Source organism: Pagrus pagrus (genome assembly GCF_965226575.1).
Source record: "Pagrus pagrus genome assembly, chromosome: 1".
In the NCBI taxonomy this organism is placed as follows: Eukaryota; Metazoa; Chordata; class Actinopteri; order Spariformes; family Sparidae; genus Pagrus; species Pagrus pagrus.
In genome coordinates this window covers 3,549,335-3,569,075 of record NC_140185.1, presented here as the reverse complement: position 1 = coordinate 3,569,075, position 19,741 = coordinate 3,549,335, and the positions used below count along the sequence as shown (strand labels likewise).

The 19,741-nt window shown below is 39.4% G+C and overlaps 1 protein-coding gene across 1 annotated transcript in view; it reads right to left on the bottom strand.

Moving 5' to 3' along the window:
* LOC311257956 (neural-cadherin) overlaps positions 1–19,741 on the bottom strand; it is a 316,443-nt gene that overhangs the window by 201,908 nt on the left and 94,794 nt on the right. The window contains exons 3-6 of the mRNA XM_084353949.1: positions 18,109–18,334; positions 15,184–15,388; positions 8,170–8,281; positions 1,428–1,677 (exon numbers count right to left, since the gene is read on the bottom strand). Coding sequence (XP_084210075.1) covers positions 1,428–1,677; positions 8,170–8,281; positions 15,184–15,388; positions 18,109–18,334 — 793 coding nt within the window. The remainder of the gene's footprint in view (positions 1–1,427; positions 1,678–8,169; positions 8,282–15,183; positions 15,389–18,108; positions 18,335–19,741) is intronic.

Below are 19,741 nucleotides of genomic sequence, written 5' to 3'. Positions count from 1 at the left end.
GCATGCACACATGTGCTGGCATGGATGACTCTGGAGCGCTGTGTGTGTCTGAATGATACATCATAGATTGTCCAGTACTGTTTTTGTGGCTGGCTGTAGTACAGGGTTGAGGGCTACAAAAGAAAAAAACGACTGATTATTCTGCTGTCGCTGACAGTAAATCAATACAACCCAACACACACACACACACACACACACACACACACACACTATAATCCCCTCTCGCTATAAACAACATAAACGCATGCATATTAGATGCTTGATGCATGAATGCACTTTATAACTACATCACTCTGTCCATACCAACACCCCACTTTGCCGGGACCTTCTCAATTACTGAATAAACACACATGCATACACAGACACAAACACACACACAGAGTGCGGGCTCTGGGCCTCCTGAGGGTGCTGGTGGGCACGGCTGATTGACCCTGCCTCACCAATCTGCCCAGCTCTCTGCCAGAAAATCAACCAATTAAAAGATGCAGGCACCACAGCAGCACTGGGGGGAAAAAGCACTGGAATTGTGGGTAACGGCAGCTGCGATGTTGAATTGGGAAGCAGCTGTAAGGAGCTGACCTGACAAGAGAGGACACACACACACAGGCACACGCATACACTCTCTCTCTCTCTCTCTCTCTCTCTCTCTCTCTCTCTCTCTCTCTCTGTCTCTTCTCTGAAATAGCTTTGTTTTTTGTAAATGCTTTACTCATTAATTATATATGTAAATAATCTCTGACCATCAGTCAGGTGGACCAAGTCTTCAGTTTATTCTATTCAGTCTTTTCTTCACCATTCATGCTTTAGCTTCCGAAGTGCAGAATCACAGTGCACAATAAGGTCAATCTTGCAATGTTAAAGAAAGTGACAAAATGTCCCGTCCCTTTATCCAGCACCACACTAAAAGGTATTGCTGTCTATTCTGGGTTGATACCCATTCTCCATCCACATTTCAACCAACCAACTGACAAACAAACAGACACAGGTTAAAGCATAACCTCAGAGGTAATTATATGGGCACCCACTTCCTCAGACTACATCTGAAAACCCAACTGTATGTAGCAGCTAAGAAGTGGGAATGGTAAATATGCAAATGTCTGCAGACTAACCTAGTTGAATCATCCTGGCACACCAAAGAACTTAACCTAGATTTTCTGACCCAGATTGTTTGTCTACAACAATGCTTTCCAGTTCAGAGAGTTATGGGCTATGCTGCTAACAGCTGAGGTACTCCCACATAACATGGTGCTATCATGTGGTCAGCTCACCAGAATGACCTTCTCACTTCAAGCACAGCAGAATCCAACGCAGAGTAAGGGTACTTGTAGCAGTTAAAACTAAAACTTCTTAAAACCTCTTTCAATTGTGTTTTTTTCTCTCAGCAATTGTTTGAGAATCAGGAGTTTGGAAGCTTGACTCTTACTTACATATGTTGAGAGAACTCGGGTGCCTCATCATTGACGTTAGCCATTCGAATTCGCACTGTAGTTGTGCCAGTGCGAGGGACCTCCCCCTTGTCAATTGCCATCACTACAAACTCATACAGGTGATTGGGCCTCTCGTAGTCCAGAGGCCCCGAAGGGAAAATGGTCCCGTGAGGGGAAATGGTGAAGTCTGGACTCAGGGTGTAATAGGTCAACTCTGCATTCTCCTCTGAGTCGCAGTCATTGGCTGACACTAGAGATGAGAACAGAGATAGGGGAAAGGGGATAAAAAGGTTAGAGGGTCTAGACAAAGACAAAAATAGAGCAACATACATTCTCCTCTTTCCCTAATACCCTGTGTGTGATTTATGCAATGCACTCTGGTGGTATATTCAAACTGAATGAAGCGGCTATGAAAGCACGTTTAGATTGCTCATGGGTGATACCAATGCAATGCTACCTAACTACAGTATGTTAAATTTTTTACTGTTTCCTTCTCTGTCCCACTTTTTTTTTCCTAAAGTGACCCATCAGTAATTACTTGCAACAAATGTAGTTTTATGCCAATAAAGCAGACTGATTTTAGTCAGCGTGACAGAGAAAATAGCAGCTGAATCAAATAAGAAAGTGCAATCTGTTCTCTTATTAAGATTAGAGCTGAGTTTTGTGCTTGCATTTGAGCAAATGAACTTGAGCACAGGATATCCACTTCTTATGTGACCAGAGTGAAATCTGAAAGGGAAGTAATGCTGACTTAAATGTTAAATTCTCTAACACAATGGGACTTAGTATTATTTGCACAGCATGCATTGAGAGGTATGTCATTTTGCAACATTTTCGTTTCTACATCACACATTGGGAATCCATGGAGCCAGAACTCGCTTGGCCACAAATTGATTGCCTTGCTAAAACGGAAAAGACCACCAGGGATTTGAATAAGCATATTTTCCGCTAACAAGTCATTTCAACATCAAACTCTCAATTCTCCAATTCACCTTACCTTGCATTTGGCTCATGTGCCCAAACACACACAAAAACAAACACAAAAAAGTCATGCACATGAACACAGGCACAAACACTGTTTACTTCAAACAAAAAACCGTATACCAAATAAAATATCTCATTTCAAGAGAAGATTCATAAACTGTAAGTGTTCCTTCACATGATTTATTTCAGTACGAGTCCATTTTATTTGGAATATATTAATTAATTAATCTAATAATTGATTTTAAAGTTTTGTGGTATTAAAGAAAATGCTTCTGGACCATCAAACTAAACTAAAATCAACTACATTTAAAAAAAAGCAAAAAAAAAAACAACCTTTTTTTGCAAAACACACTGTCTAATGCCTAATGACCTAAACCACAAAGTTGAACTGCAACAGAGAAGAGCATCCCATTATCAACAACAGGAACACTAATGAAATTCAGCTTTACAGTATTATTGAGGTGAAAAATCAAAATGTGAGAATGCTTTCACAAGCTGTAACCTGGTTTTGGTGCTGGTGCACTTGCCTATTTTATTCAGGTAAATGCACAGCATAAAAAGAATGCACTGTAAACAGTGTTAAGCACAATTAATGTTTCATCATTGAATTGCCATAAGCATCAGTTAACAGCTGAAAACAGTTTCTCTATATGTAGCATGTCGTGTTGCCTTCTATTTAGCAGGGAATACACAACCAAAAACTGCATCAAATCAGGTGTGGAAATGGCAATTTTTGTCTGGAATTGGCCCCACTTCTCTATGTTACTCACTTTGGTGTTTGTAAATTCTGTTATTTAGATTTATGTCAGCCTTGCAAGTTTGCCAAAGTGAATTTGTGTGTGTTTACCCAGCATTACAGTCTCAGTTACAAGGATTGACATTTTTCTGAACTGCAGCTGAAATGCAGCTTTTTTGCTGCTGTAAAATGATAAATAACCTCCCATCCAATGCCGAAGGGTAGAAAAGGAACTGCAGTACTATTGTCCAGCCTGAGTCCAATCCCATGCAGTGGCCAAACACGTGTCACATATGAGTCAATATCTAATTTACTAAGTACAGATTTGTACTCTTCAGAGCACCATTTGAGCATGTATTTATCAGTATCTTGAATCAGCATTGTTGTGCTGGCATCACTACATGGGGGCTCAGTACATTTCTGGCTGCATCTCACATGTCTTTCTGGCACATAATGATTTTGTACTGAAGATGGAAACTGTTGGAGCCTCAGATCTCTACGGAAAGCAAGATAATTGGCTTGCTTGGTACAGTTTTTTTCCCAACATGGCAAAGTACACATTTGTCCACTCTCACGATGGAACTGATTATAGGATTACTAGCACATGATTTAGCAAAACGATGCCGAATGCCTATTTCTCCTTGCTCATTTAATTTAATACTGTGCCTTTTAACCCGTTTAATCAAGTAAGTGGAAAAATCATGACTTTATTTCAGAATGTTGGTCAGTTTGGTTACAGCTGCGCACAGAACTGGAACTAGAATTGATTGTATGTATTATAGCATGCAGTCAAGAATAAAAAAAAATACATATTGAAAATGTAATGGGGAAGAAAACAGACGTGATTTTGGCAAAGGCACACCTTGTGTGAGGCATTTTCCACCTCATTAAGTTTAAAGCTGGTTGCCTGTGTTCAAATTTGAATATTGGAAACCCTGGAAAAGAGTGGGATCCATATACACTACTGTTTCAGATACAATAAACAGGTAGCCTGTAATTGAAAAAAAAAGATTTTAAATTTTTAATATTAGGAACTCCTCATAGATTTTTACATGGCATCCGTTTTCTTTTTTGTTTTGTCTTTGTTTTAACCAACATTAGTCACAAAAGTACATACGACCCTCTGCCAACCCTGACGTGCAAACACATACATGCACATGGGTGGGCACACACACAGCAGCAGCACAGCAGGGTGAAACTTCTCGCCTCCCATGGTGCACCTGGTGTTGGCAGCAGTTGATGGCGCCTGCTGTGCCTCCTACACTGTACATCTCACTCCCTTATTCACTCACTCACTCACTCACTCACTCACTCACTCACTCACTCACAAGCATTTACAGGCACTTTCATTGTTAGTTATAGTGTTCCATTATGACAATTTAAACAACAAATAGTTCTGACTGAGCAAACTGATTAGTCACCTCGCCATTTAGACCTTGTTCAAATCAGCATGACAGCACACCTTACTCACACCCACTAAAAATATTACTCTGCCATTTCCATGCCAACATTGTAACTGCCAGATCTGGAGCGAAAGCCAATATATTTAGTGTGAGATGGTTTTGAAATGTTTTTAATAGGGGTGTGCAGAGCAGCCGATATTTGTATCTGTATTTGTATTTATTGAGGGGGGAAAAGTATTTGTATTTGTATTTGTATTCAAGTAAAATTCAAAATAGGCGTAAAAAAAATATATTTTTTTTGAGTTACACTTCTAATTTTTGTTATAGTGTAAGTATTCTTTAATTATCCATTATAATAATTATGGATATGCAATATTGGTTGATGTTTTTCCATAAATCCAGCAATGAACATGTAACAAGGAATTTCATTGAAAAGAAAATAACATAACAGCCATTACCTCATCCATGGTTAAACCAACAACTAATAAAATATCATTGTGAACATTATGAACCCCACCACCACCCGTCCTTGTTGGAGGATGTTGAACAGACAGAATAAAAACAAATAATACTTAAAAGAACTGTTCTTTCTAATGCACAGAGCTCCAAGAACTAAACTTGATCTGTAAATAATATGACATAGTAGCCTATAGCTAACGGTCATTATGCTTCTGGCCTCTACCTGGTCTTTTTACTAAACTTAACCAACTCCTTTCTTCATTGCCTAAAACCCAACCAAAGCACCGAGCAAAGAATGTTTTTTCTCCCCCGGTCTGCTGTCAGCAGGGTCGCCGGCTGCAGCAGCCTCGCGCCCGTGAAGTGGGCTCAAGCCGCGTTCAGCCGCGCTCGAGCGGAGCGGGGGAGAGAAACAATGTGTATTTCTTTTACTCTGTGGAAGATCTCCCAACGGAGTGAGGGACAAAGCAAGTGGGACAGATCTGCCCAGTCCCTGAGCAGCGCGCGTTTCACAGACAAGCCACAAGGCAGAGTGTAAACAACGTCACCTGGTTCAGCAGCACCATGGACAGCTGCGGGGGCGGGGGGGTCGGAACAGCGGTGCTTCGACCCCCCGCCCCCGACTCCTGAACGTCACTCACTCACTCACTCATCCGGGCATGTACTGCGGTCTCATGAGGAAACGTAGCTTTTTGATATGATGTTTTTCTTGTTCCCGAATACAAATATTTTTTGAAGTATTTGTTCGAAATAAGTATTTGTAAAAAACACGTTATTTGTGCCTTTCCGAATACCGTATTCGGGTTCAGCTCCACCCCTAGTTTTTTAATTAATGAAAAAAAAATCGCAAATCACAGTGGGCCTATATAGACCATGACCTGCTATTTCTATCAGCTGTTAAAGTAGCATTCATTACAGAATTTATGAACTTTAATAAAAACTATTTTGGAACTGGAAAACCGCATTTGCAAAGCTATACAACATACTAATAAAAGTGATTGATCCGATTAAATGGGTTTGCCTTATTTTTTATTCGATCAAATTTCTTAATATTTATAATCTATAGTCGTGTTTGCAGTCTGTTAGACTGCCCTGTTAATGCTTGTGCATGCCTTCCTTGTGTGCAGCAAATTGGAGAGCAGGGCCCACAGTGCTACTAGACTGAAAATACATTTGAACTCTGCAGTTGTAGTAGATCATTTTGTTGGTGATACAAATAGGCCAGATTTTGGATTTCATTTTTATTTTTTTTCCCAGCAAATATCTTAGTTATAACAAGATTGAGCTAGCTAAGCATTCATAATGTAAAAGCATTCAGCTCAAGGCTGACTCATCAGGGACTAGAAATTGTCTCTGTTGCTAGGTAATCACTAAGGGTTGGCCTACTTGATAGAGTCCTAAACTATATTTCATGACATTAAGTCATGGTCAAACGTTTACATACACTTGTAAATAACACGTGTATCATGGCAATCTCCAGTCCCAATGATTTCTACAGCTCTTACTTTTCTGTGATTGTATGAGTGGAAAACATTATACCTTGTCACAAAAGTATCCATGAAGTTTGGTTCAATAATGAATTTATTATAGGTCTTCTGAAAATGTGACCAAATCTACTGGGTCAAAATATACATACAGTAACTTGAACAATCAACTTTGGTGATTATAGAAAGTTGTGTACGTTTTAGCATGGCCTCTTAACTTCTTCTGATTGACTATAATTGATAACAGCTGATGACTCAACTGGGCCCATTTTAATAGGGCTTGTTTGATACACCCATTAGACTCAGCCACAAAAACTACAGTGGGAAAGTGTAAGTAGCTCAGCATTGATCTGAAAGAGTACATCACTGATTGGAACAAGCCAGGAAAGTCACTTGAAGCCACTTCAAAGCAGTTACAGGTCCCAAGATCAACTGTACAAATAACTGTTTGTAGGTTCTAAGTGCTGTATCGTAGGCAACTTGATTCTTTTTTTGAAGAAGTTTCACCTCTCATCCAGAGGGTGCTTCAGTTCTAACTGACTGGCGGGGAGTTTGCAGGCTTTTAGACTCTGTGTGGGAGTGTCCTTACAGAGTCGTTAAGGAAACGTGTGAGCTCTGAGTTTCAGAGTCGTCAGGGCCACTTTAAACCGTAAAGACAATATGACTATTTTCTCAGGATACATTGTGTTTTACAGGTCACAGCTGTTCTATTATTTAGTGTGACACTGTAAGTCTTTGTAAAATATATGCATGTACCTCATCTCCTTTACTACAAAGCCTTTTTAACTAATGGTGATAATGGTAGTGGTGAGGATGATTAGTTGTAACACAAGTATGTAAACAACCAAGCTTTGTAATGTGAATCCAGCCTAAAAGTTTTCTGCCTGCAGCTGAAGCTAATGAGCACTTCCACTGAGGTGTCATAACTGCAGTCATTAATAATTTACGTACTTCATGTGGTGTTACATTTTCCTGCATTTTGTTCTTGTCAATACTCATTTACAGCTCTGTTGGTGGTTTCATTTTACCCTACAGTAAGTAAACCTGTTTATTTCATTTTAAACACTTTGTCGTGAGCTGTAAACAGAATTATGTTGAACTGCTTTTAAAGTGGGAATACTTTGTTTTATTTGTCATGAACTTCTGATCAATAATTAAACTTATTAAGATATAACATTTATTTTAAAAAGAATGTGGCTACCAGAGTAATCTTTAAGCAGACTGTAGAGGGAAGGAGAAGTGTGAAATGCTTTGTTGGCAGTCTGTCAGAACCTAAAAAGACTGGGTTTCTGAGTGTTAAGTCTCACTGTGACAGATCAAATTGTGATAAGTTATACCCACCACGGCTACCATTACAATTTCCTCACATGGGATGAAAACTTTAGAGAGCCCTGTGTGGAAATTGGATTGTTACAGAAAAGAAGAGTCTAGAGCAGCTACACTGATGGAAGTGCCCGTGACTTCACAGCTGCCAGTGCTGACAAGTACAGTACCTACTCTGGCTCCTGACCAGTCAAAACACATGAATGTTAAAAAGCCACTTTTATTTTGCTCTGAGTCATGGGTCATTTTATGTTGTCTGAAGGCAGAAATAAGTGCACTCAGTGATGTTGTCCAGGACAGACTAATGGGAGGTTGACCATGATGGGGAGCTTTTGAGATTTTCCCCCATGTCTCACCTTGTAGCAGGGAGGTTGCTGTAGTCACAGTCTCTGGTACACCATCCTTGCTGTAAATTGACTGGAGGAACTCTGGAACGCAGTCGTTTTCATCGACAATGACAACACGCACCTGAGAAATGAGAAGTGAAGAGGAGGAGATTGAAAGATGGAGAGAGACAGGGAGGGAGTCAAACAAAATAGTGGGTGGGAGTAAATGAATAAAGGTAACCTTCATAAAACAGACTTTTGACTCAAAATGTGGCATTGAAAAGAAAATCCCTGTCTTATGTAGTCATCAAAACCAGTGCCATGAAATCTTGAAGGTAAAGAAAAAAAATCTATCAACATGGTGTGAAGGTGTATTTCACCTGTTTTAAAAAGTAATTCAACTTTCTTCAAGGACTCTTTTGACAAGATAAAAATTTTGAAAAATGTAAAATAGAACAAAAAAACATCAGTCGTGTATCATGTGATTCTACTACATACCTGTTTGAAACTGTGCTGAGAAAAAAGTATTTATATCAACATGCTGTACATCTAGAGAATTTAATTTAACAAAGACACAGAAGAAAATATATTTTTTAGAGAATACAAATGTGTATCGAGTTTCTGCATTTCTGAGCTATACACGAATACATGTTTCTGGGATGCTGTTACTGTATCTACATGTGCTAAAACTGGCCAGGCAATCACAAGTGGAAAGGCTGGAGATTAGAAGTCATACTGTGTTGCTGTTATGAAAATTTAAATCTGGGATTACTACTTCAGGCACCATCCGGAATTGGTTTTCTTTGGGTCCGGAGTCATTTTCATCTGCGGAGTAACCCAAATTAACCCTATCCCTAACCAAAAGAAAGCCTCGCACCAACCCTCCCCAAAGGTGTGCCCTGACCCTGATCCCTCTGGTTTATTTACTGCTCCTCAGTGAGGGAGCTGCTGCAGAGTCGGCACCATGGTCGCTTCAGCAGATCAGGGGAGAATGCAATCTCTTGCAGTTTTTCAGAAGCCCTGAGCTAACAAATGAGAGTGGATCAGTGTGCAAAGATGTATTTGTATGGTGTGAGCGTGTATATTTGTGTGTGTGTGTGTGTGTGTGTGTGTGTGTGTGTGTGTGTGTGTGTGTGTGTGTGTGTGTGTGTGTGTGTGTGTGTGTGTGCGTAAAACATTGTAATGCTGTTCAGTTCATTAGGGACATGAAGGCAAACACAGCATCTTCTAGCAGATGTTGACTGCCTGCTTGCAGCATTCAAGAGGAATAAATACAGACATGGGCTGGCAGGCGAGCCTCTCTGACCCCCAGCCCCACTTCCTCTCTTCCATAAACACAGCGCTATACACACTAACAATACAGATCACTCACTAATACACACACACACACACACACACACACACAAACACAAACACACACACAGTGTGAGCAGTGTGTAAATACCATTGGTATTAAGTCCTGGTAGGTAAGATGAAGTTCTGTAATATCAGTTAATCCTTCAGCAAAGATCAGCTTCGAAGCACTGGACAACAAAATAAAATCTGACCATGTCAACTCCCTGAGGTGATTTGTGTGTGTTTGCCAGTCAGTGTAATCTTTGTTTGCCTGTGTGTATGTGTGTGTGGGTTTGCATGCCAGAGTGAGCAAGCTTATGTGCCAGGATGAGAGGAAATGGCAAGGCTTTGGCAAGATATATGAACATACAGTATATGTGTGTACAAGGCTGAGGAAAGCAAGATTGAATGAGAAGAGAGGTGAAGTCAGCTGTAATAAAGCAAGATGAGCTCAAACACACACGTACACAGACATGTGCAAAAGCATGCACACTCTAGGCAGCTGCAGGCAGGTCTCGGGCTGGTTAGGTAACTAATGGTGCCGATGAGCTATCACTCCTGGAGGGAGAAACTTGGAAACTACCTGCAAATTAAAGTCATGCTCAGTGACTCCCATCCACACAAATATACCACCTCTGTTAGCTATTTTGGCAGACAGAGACAGATTTCTGAAACGCAGAATAAAATCAAAAGCAGAAAAAGACAGCCTCACAAATTGAAGTGGTGGCATTACTTCTGTATTCTTCTTTGGAAAACAATTAACATAATGTTTGTTACCCACTACTGATGCTATAGTAAACTCTAATAATAGAAGTGGGGAAACATAGAACACCTAAATAATGATGCACTGCCTTACAGAAAAGAAAGCAATTCGGATGCATACATTCTCTCAGGACAGCTGCATTCTTGCATTCTAAAATTAAATATCATGCATACAGCCAAAATGCCATAAGGGAAAGTATATTTTGGCATGGTCAAAGGTTGTCATTTTTTTTAGTTGGGGTTGTAGCCAATCTCAAGAGGGCAGGTCTTATGTAATATATGCCAGCCTCAGGGCAAGAAGGGTTCAGGGCTTGACAAGGAGAACCTAGTCAGGGCTGACAATATCTTTATATTAAAAAATAGAGGAAAGCTCAAAGAAGACTTGGAAAAGAGAAGAATTGTACTTGTTGTTTGTCAGTAGCCATTTTATGGGTGCTCTGCAAGTCCACATGACTCTAACACTAATGCCTGCAGTTAGACACTGGCTGTCGAAATCTGCTGCATTCAGATGGAAGTATGGATATAGCTTGTTTTGTATTCTTCAAAAGAAAACTGCAGAAATGAATGAAAGTTTATTTTATTAACTAAAATGACAGATAAAATCACTTTGTCCTATGAATGGATGGAACTATGATACCAGGACAAACGAGAATGCACAAGACAGACAGTAGTATTTAGATGTATATGGGAGAAAAGTGACCTTCCTGGAACATACTACATGAGTAGCTTAACACCCGGTTAAGTAACAATACACTCTAAAGCCAGAAAACATACCTGGCAGATGTCTGGTTATTTTTTAGGGCAGGATTCGTCAAGGACTAAAATATCAAGGACCTCAAATGGATCTCATCTGTGGACTGTTTTGTGAAAATATTTGGACTCAGAATATCATGTGCTCCGTTAGTTAAGCTTACACGGCCCCTTAAAAAGTAACTTAATTTAAAATGTTCATATAATTTTTCTCATTATCCTTTAGCAGTCTGTAAAAAACATATGCCTCACATCTTTCTGGATGTGTTTGTGCAGCCTATTGCACAACAGCTCTTTTAAGCTGTGTTTTATTTCCATGTGAATGCATCGATGGAAGATGCTGACTATTGCATGTTTGCGACTGTGGAGGGAAATAACTGAAGATCCACACCCTCCTTTAGTGACCAACAACAAAACGGTTTATTTTATCCAAAGAAAGTCATTTATTTTGTTTGTTTTTTTTAATTACTGAGGAGAAGTGTTTTGCCATTATGAGCATGCAGCTTCATAGACATATAGAATACATGACAGGGTATTTTTGTTCTTGTTCTTCCCTAGGCCATGATTTAGTATACACATTGCTGTATGTCAGTATGTTAGAATGTGCTGGTGTGAGGTTTACTACAGCATATGTAAGGTTTACTGACTTATGTGTTTGACCAATTTTTCTGGAAGAATATTACCAGTTCAGCTACACCCACAGATGCATCTGATGAACAGTGTTACACTGAATTCTATGTGCTCACATTCCTGTTGGAATTGTATTTTTGTATTACTGATTTACCTTTCACCATTTTCTTGCGATTCCAAAACAAAAACCATTAGCCCACAGTAGGGGTGGGGAATATCCCAGTTTCATCACTGTCACTAGTGTCACATTTTGCTTTGCTATGGATTTTGCAATACCATCATTATAGTCACAAGTGTTTTAGCATAATAAAAATAATGTGATTGTGTTGACACACAGTTAAATTTTACACGTAATACAAACATGTGGAAGGTAAACAAAGCACCCCAATTTATCTGTTATTGTCTGCGAGAACCAACACAAATGTCTTCATCTACCTCCACCATCTGAGAGAGTGAGGGCCCAGTGGATTCACTTTACTTTTTTATTTTCGAGGGAAATGTCCCCACAACGACTGGAAAGCTCTCATAAGTGAGCATTGACTGTTTTACTGACTGCTTTCTCAAAAAGAGTCATCAATGTATAACAAAGATGCTCTTTAAAACTCAAGCTCAAGGAGGGGTCATTACCAAGTAAACCGCAATGAGGTTAGTTTTAGGTTGGATATTCGACGGACATTTGCTCCGGATCCAGCAGCTTCAACGCAGTACCGAGTTCAAACTTTGAACGTGTAAGTTTTGCCATTTTTTGTCTATTGTTTCACACTGGAATGTTGGATTATTTAGTTTAGTATCATCTTTATGTAAAACAGTAATATCCTGAATTTGGATGAAATGGCTTCAGTTTAAACACACACACTTAAAATATTGTTGCCTTGTCCACACATTATATTATGAAATATAATTTAGTACTTGCTGATACTATTGTGGTTTGATTTCATGTTGTGGTTGTCTTGTTGTTGTCCTTTACACTGCTATTTGAGCGTGTCTTGGCAAGGTCTCCCTTGTAAAAGAGATGTTAATCTCAATGTGAGTTCCTATTTTAATAACGGTTAGTATTAAGGGCCAGTCAAGAGAAATGATGTGAGTGTTAAGCCTCATGTGAAGCCTATCAAAAGACCAAAGTAGTAGGTTAGATGTGGGAAACTGTTTTGTTATGTAGCGCTATGTGTTACTTTGAAAATCAAACTCGGCTAGCTCTGCTGTGGAAACAAAGCTCCTTCTGCTCCATGATCCCCGCCAGTATTTGTGTCTGTTGCTGCTGTATGTAAATGTACGACAAGATAGACAAGTCCTGTCGTGTAGTGACTATTGCGCTTCATTACATTCATATACTTTTGGTTTTCCACAAATAAATGCTGTTCAAATGTTTAACCCTACCCTTTGTCTAACTCAGAATTACATTTAGTAATTAACCTCGATTAACTGGCAGGCTACTCCCCTCAAAACACATATAGGCCTATACCTCATTTTTATTTGTCATTGAAGCCAATTAACACATGTTGTCTCTCATTTCTCTCTTAAGATAAAAGAGTTACAATCACTCAACGAGTAGAGTATCCCTGTTTAAATTATGTAATACATTGATATAGTACTGTCACCGTAAAAAAGTAAGAAATATCGTAAAATCAATGTTATATCACTGCAGTTTATTCTAAATGGCATCAAGCCTTTAATCACATTACATGTTTGCTAAAATGTTGGCATGGAACCTACTGTACAATCAATCACCTGTAGCAGTATGGTGCACTGGAGTCAAAGAATTGTTGGGTAGAGTTGGATGATTTGAATGTTTGTGTTCGGTTAAGCCAAGGTTGGCCAAGAGAACATCTTAAAAAAGATACAATGTAAACTATCATTAATGAACAGTTGGGGTGTAAATAGACTGAATATTTAAACAGTTGATTGTGGCGTGTGATGCCATTTCACAACCATTCACTATATCAATAAACTACTTAAGCTTTGTTGAAGCCATTGAGCCCTCCATTATCCTTGCAATTGTTTAAATATGATGAAATGACTGATTCTGTAATTCTGTTCAAGAGGCAGCAAAGAGCAAGTATGAGGGCATTAAAGCCAATATAAAGTACAGAGCATATGTAAATGTGTCCCCTGTCAAAACAATTAGCCTACAAAACATATTTTCTACTGCTGATGCAGAACACTAAACACTCACCTCTGGCCAGTAAAATGTTTGAGATAGTATTCACAAACCACAAACAGTTTTGCTTGTAAAAGCACCATATCAAAGTATTCTGCCACACGACTTCACTCATTTCTAATGCAAATCAAAAATGATCTCAAAATTGAAGCAGTGCATCACAGGCATGTGTTCAGTGTTGGGCACACAGACAGCATTGTTTCCGTCATAGGCGGCTGTGGGGGCAGGGGGTTGCAGTGTCAACAAGGCGCTGGCTTTTCACTGCAGATGGGACTGTACTTTTAGAAGATCAAAAAGCTTACCCAGGCTCCAGAGGACAGTCATGGGCTGAGGCTACCCAGGGCAACAGTGTGGGCAGATGAGAGCACACAACTTGCTGCTAATTCCTTTCATTCATTCTTTCCCTTTTTCTTTCTCTCTCCTCTCACCATTGGATGTAGTAATCATCCTGTAAGTCTCCCCCTCACTCTCTCCATACGGGTTTTTAGTGCTCTGTAGTCCACTTGGTCCCAGAGAGGAGCAGTTGAGGACAGATGGTTCAGCAGGACATGTTTTAGCCCGAAGCCAGAACCAGACCAGATGCATCGATGCCTACAGTGCTCAGCCGCTGTTCTTTCACTTCCTGACGACATGAGGAAGTCATTGACAACTCCAGAGCACTCATTGCAGACAGACAAGTCCATTTTGTTTTGACCAAAGACAATACTCATACTTTGAGACTTAACCTGGACATGTACATTTGACTGTTAGGTTGAGGATTTTTCAATGCTCTTTTACAATCAATTCAGGTTAAGGACTTTCCCGTAACAACTTGTGGCACTAGTGAGTTCAAAATGCCTCCCATTTAAAAAGGAAAAGAGACCAACCAGGTCAGAGAATTAGACAATCAATTTAACTGCAACATTCACAACTATTATCATCCATACAGCAACAGTAAATCAATAAAATCAAATCGCATAGCATTATAGCAGCCTAAATGCATGTCCAGCTCAAGGATGTTTCAGAGTAGTTTTAGATTTTATGACCTAGTGTGGTTCTTTTACTGTCTGGAAGATATATCATCATCATCTGCTCACCACAATTTAACAACTGTCTCCAGCCAACTATCACTGCACTGGGTCAACAATTCTACCCAAGAAATAAGTGACAATTTGGTTGAAATACAGCAGATCAAAATCAGCTGTGCTGCATGACAATCAGGTTAAATTACATCACCTTTCTGGTATAAGTCTTGTTAATTTGAAGACTTATTATACAGATATTGTTTGCAGTATTCTGTGCACACTGTAAGATTTGACAAGACAACCTCGTAATGTCAGATTGTTGAAGACCATTCAGTCATTAAATTCGACAGTGGAAATGTGAAACACACAACACACACACACATACATACACACACACAAACCAACCTCAGCTGCACTGCTCATGCTGTCCAGGCCCTCGCTGGCTCGCACCAATAGCAAGTAGCGATGCTGGTCGCCCTCATAGTCGATAGGCCGAGTCAGGCTGATTTCACCAGTCTCTGCTGAGATGGAGAAGAGACTACTGGGATTGATGAGAAGACTGTAGCTGATTGGTTTCTTCTGGAAGGACACAGCAGGTGTGACCAGGAAGCTAGGGAGACATGGAGAAAAAGTATACCATTAGATTTGAAACACCAGGTTGGGTAGGAGAGAGCACAATGAAGAGTGAACTTAAAATCCATAACTTGAACTGAAGAATAGGCTTTTGTTTTAGGTTCTGCTTCGCGTTTGCATTGTGCTCTGCAAACAGCAATAATCGTATATGTTTAAGGTGCTCCGATTGATCGGGCACCAGTGGTCTCTACAGAGCCCGATCAGGAGCGCAAATCAGGTAAACACAGGAGACAGTTTGTCCATGCGGTGCTAAACTGCCACACACAACTCAGGACTCTGCTGCTTGCCTGCTGCTAGTTCACTATCCTCTAGCTACTACATATCCTCCTCACAATATCAATACTGATTTTCAGTGCCCTCTTGGTTTAACCAGCGCAATACATTCAAGAGGTCCTGTTTATGACTGAGGGGATAGATGGACCAATACTGCGGAACAATTCTTCTAACATTACGTCTTGCGCTAACGAGAGCTAACAGCTTACAATGGAGCTAAACACAACAGAACTGTTCAGAGGAACATGAAGTGTTAAACTGTGAACTGCGGTTAAATATTATTACACAACAAGTGCAAGTACTTTAGCTGAGTACATTTTGGAGGTAAAAGTACTTTGAGTTTGGAGTTACGGACACTTTGCATCAGTCTACATTTTAATCTGGAGTAACCAGATACAAGCAGTGACCAGGTGGTGGAGTAGTGGCTTCAGGGCACATAGACTGATACAACTAAGATCTGTCCTATTCACTATTTCTGAATTCTGTATTTTACAGTTTAGAGATACCTTTTCATTTTGGTTGAAAATATTTATTTGAATCAATATAAAATAAATATAATTATTAATTATGATTTTTTCTATGCCACCAATAACTAACAACTATAGATGACAATAAAGTGAAGAAACGGTTAATGTCTCCAAAAATCTTGAAGCACAAGGGCATATATGTCATTGTTTCAAGTGGCACAAATACAGATTTTTTTATTTCACTACTATCAAAATAATTATTTTTTCATAGCGGGGCTGCTTCTGTAGCTGAAGGTTGACAGAATGGAGCAGAGATTGAACGAGAGCAGCAGCAGACAAGCCCTCCAGTGCCAGTGCCTCCCTCGAGACAGGTCTGCTGTCCCTGAGGATGCACCAGCAGGTGCCGATCCCACACTCTGTTTCATGCCATCAGACCAGTCAGCTTCATTGAATTAGATGACAGTGAGGTGCAGGTGAAAAATTTGATGGAGAACAAACTGCAGGATGCAGCACACGCTAACTTACATTTAGTTCACTGAAGTAAACATTACACGATTTGGAGAACAAACAGTACCCAGTCACTACTGCAAATGTTAAATGAGTAGTGTGCTCCATATCGCTCTGTGCGAACTATTTACCATTTAAATGATAGATAAATTATGGCAAAATAAGACATATGTAGCCTCATCATTTGTACTTTGCAGACTTATGACATGTCCTGCATTTATTTTTAATTGCAGTGTTTCCTGTGTTTCAAAAGAGCTGAGAACAGGTCTACCTGGAACTTGGATTAGTACCACGTCCTGAGGAGTGGTTAACAATAGTTACACATTTAGGTCGGGTTGTTAAGTTTCTGTGGTGGGAAAGTCCTTAAAGAGGAGTGTAGAAGTACAAAAACACACTACATTATAGCACACAGATGTACTGTATAGAGTAGACGGAACCTATAAACTAGAATGACTCAGCCATAGTAGATTTCTGTATAGAAATCAGTATTTCTGTATATCTGGATCATTTCCAAAATATCAGTCTAATGTACGCTGCTTCTAACTGATTTCCAATGTTGTACATTACATCATCATATACTCTTCATACACCTTAAAAAAAAAAACATACAAAAAAATAAACTTCAATAATTTTTTCTGCTAATTTTAATTACAAGTTGTTTGGAATTAATCAAAAAATGACTGACACACTATTAACTTGTCACGGTTACACTGACAAACAATAAAGGATGGAAATATCGCTATGAACTTGAGGAGCAACGCAAATTCAAGTAGAGATTATTTATTAGATATACTATCTTGCACTTACATAGTTTCCTGTTGAAATCAACTTAAACAACACACTGAAATATTCACTTTATGGGTTTGCCAAATGTGTCAGTCAAATAAAACAAACTGCAGGCGGAAAATGAGAACAATCCAAGGACACCAGTCATAACTAACACTTTAGTCTGACCTAAGGGTGTGTGTTTGTGTGTGTGTCAGCGTGCATCTGTGCATCTGTGCATCTGTATGTGAGTAAATAAATACTTGAAGGCAGTGCTTTTCCTCTTGTGCTACATATCATACATGCTCAGGGCTAAAAGTGTCATGCTTATAATATGGAAATCTATTTAGCAGGCTGTAAAACACAAAGATGTGTGAGCAAAGCCGGAGAAAGAAAGAAATATCATGTGTCTACATGAAATGTCTTTGATGAATTTATCTTTTCAAACACAGGCGAAGTAAAATTAATGTTCATCTAATGTCAAAGAGAAATGTATGTGTGAACAAGTGTGTGAATAAGTGAAGTGGATGAACCCCTTTATGTAGATATCTAGTAGAGAAAGTCAGGTAAAAAAAAAAAGTCATTGTGTATTACAAGCCAAATAGACTGTATATACTCTGGAGATGATTCTGAAGCCAGGACAAGGCTTTTTTATCTTTCCCTGTGTGCGTATGTGTAAACTCACGGCTGTCCTTCAGGGGTGTTTTCTGGTATGGCAATGGTGAAGGAAGCGTTGGTGAACTGTGGTGGCCGGGCTCCAGCCACCACGGAGACGACAGCAGGGGCGCTGCGGCTGCCCAGCCGGTCGGCAGCCACTACTGTCAACAGGTACTCCCTGTCCTGTTGCAGGGGAAGGCCTGTGGTTCGTACCTGGCCGCTCTTCCTGTCCACTTCAAAACGACCATCACCACCTGCAGATAATAGCAATATGTTTGCTGTTTGGAGCGACACTTTTTATTGAGAGGCCATAATCAGCATGGGTCTTATGCATCAATGCTTGCAGGTAAAAACTTTTTGGATTTGTAGATTATGATATGAATGAGCAATCTATCAATGTCAAGGTATCTAAATAAAAACAATACACAGATGATAGTTGAACATAAATGACCTAAACGTAAATTCAGGTACAGAATGATCTTTAATGTATAATAGATGACCCAAAATGTTGACGAGGCAAATGATACATTAAAAAGTAATTTGAAAGAAACACTAAGAACACTGTAAGGTAAGAGGTAATGTTTTTAGGTGGCTGTAGATGTAGTTCAATCCCAGATATTAGTAAAAAAGCAGTAAGAGTTTTTCTTTCTAGCATAACAAGAAGATAAACTACAAAGATGAAAAGGATTTTGTTGTAATCAGTGCAACTGTCTTGATTTGGATCCTGTTCTTCCGGACTTCTTTCTGTAGTTTCATGTTGAGAAGTCTTTCGGCATTAAATAAAAGATAAGTGACACACAAAACTACCTCTGGACACATGACAATCTCCTTAGGTCACAGCTCAGAGTTAACAGAGCAAAGGACTGCAAGGCAAGAGGCTGCGGAAACACTGTTGCGTTCAAGAGCTGTCAAAATATATTGCAAATGCATGCTGAACATGTGCCAATAAAGTGGTAAATATAACTGGACAGTCAGTATTCCAAGTTGTTGAGGTGTGAAATGCAGAGAGACTAGAAATGGGATGTTAAAATCTATGTCCTATGTACATAACAGGGTATGATAAAGCTTTCACCCAAACTACACTGCATTTACAAAGTAACATCATACTACGAGTACTTCTATCACACAATCCTGCATTCACAAAATAATTGAACTGACATCAATTCAAACAACTGAAAATCCATAATCCCACACACACCAGAATACGATTGACACAATTTATTAACAATTACATTAACAACAAGAAGGAGCAAACTTTGCCTTTTGCATATAGCTTAATCAGATTTGCTCCTGATCTACTGTGGGTACAGGGTATTTCCGTTTTTTTGGATAACAGCTGAAAAGTTTAGTCTTGTGAAACTATAATCAATGTTTGTTTTCCTTGTAGGCTAATTTCTAATGTCAATTCATTCTCTGTCACCCCCATGGGGAAAAGTGGAAGCCCTTCTGTCAATGGGCAGTTGTATCACAGATTCCAAAATGGGCAGACAAAATTATTACATGGCAGACAATAAGAAAAGCAATTATTTTGCAATGTGGAGAAATTAACCGTTGTATGGTGTTCGGGTCTGTGGGACCCGTTTTCATTTTTTGTCAAAAGAAAGATGATACGATTAATTATTTGTTCAAACTCAGACTCATTGGCTTTGGCTCATTTTCTG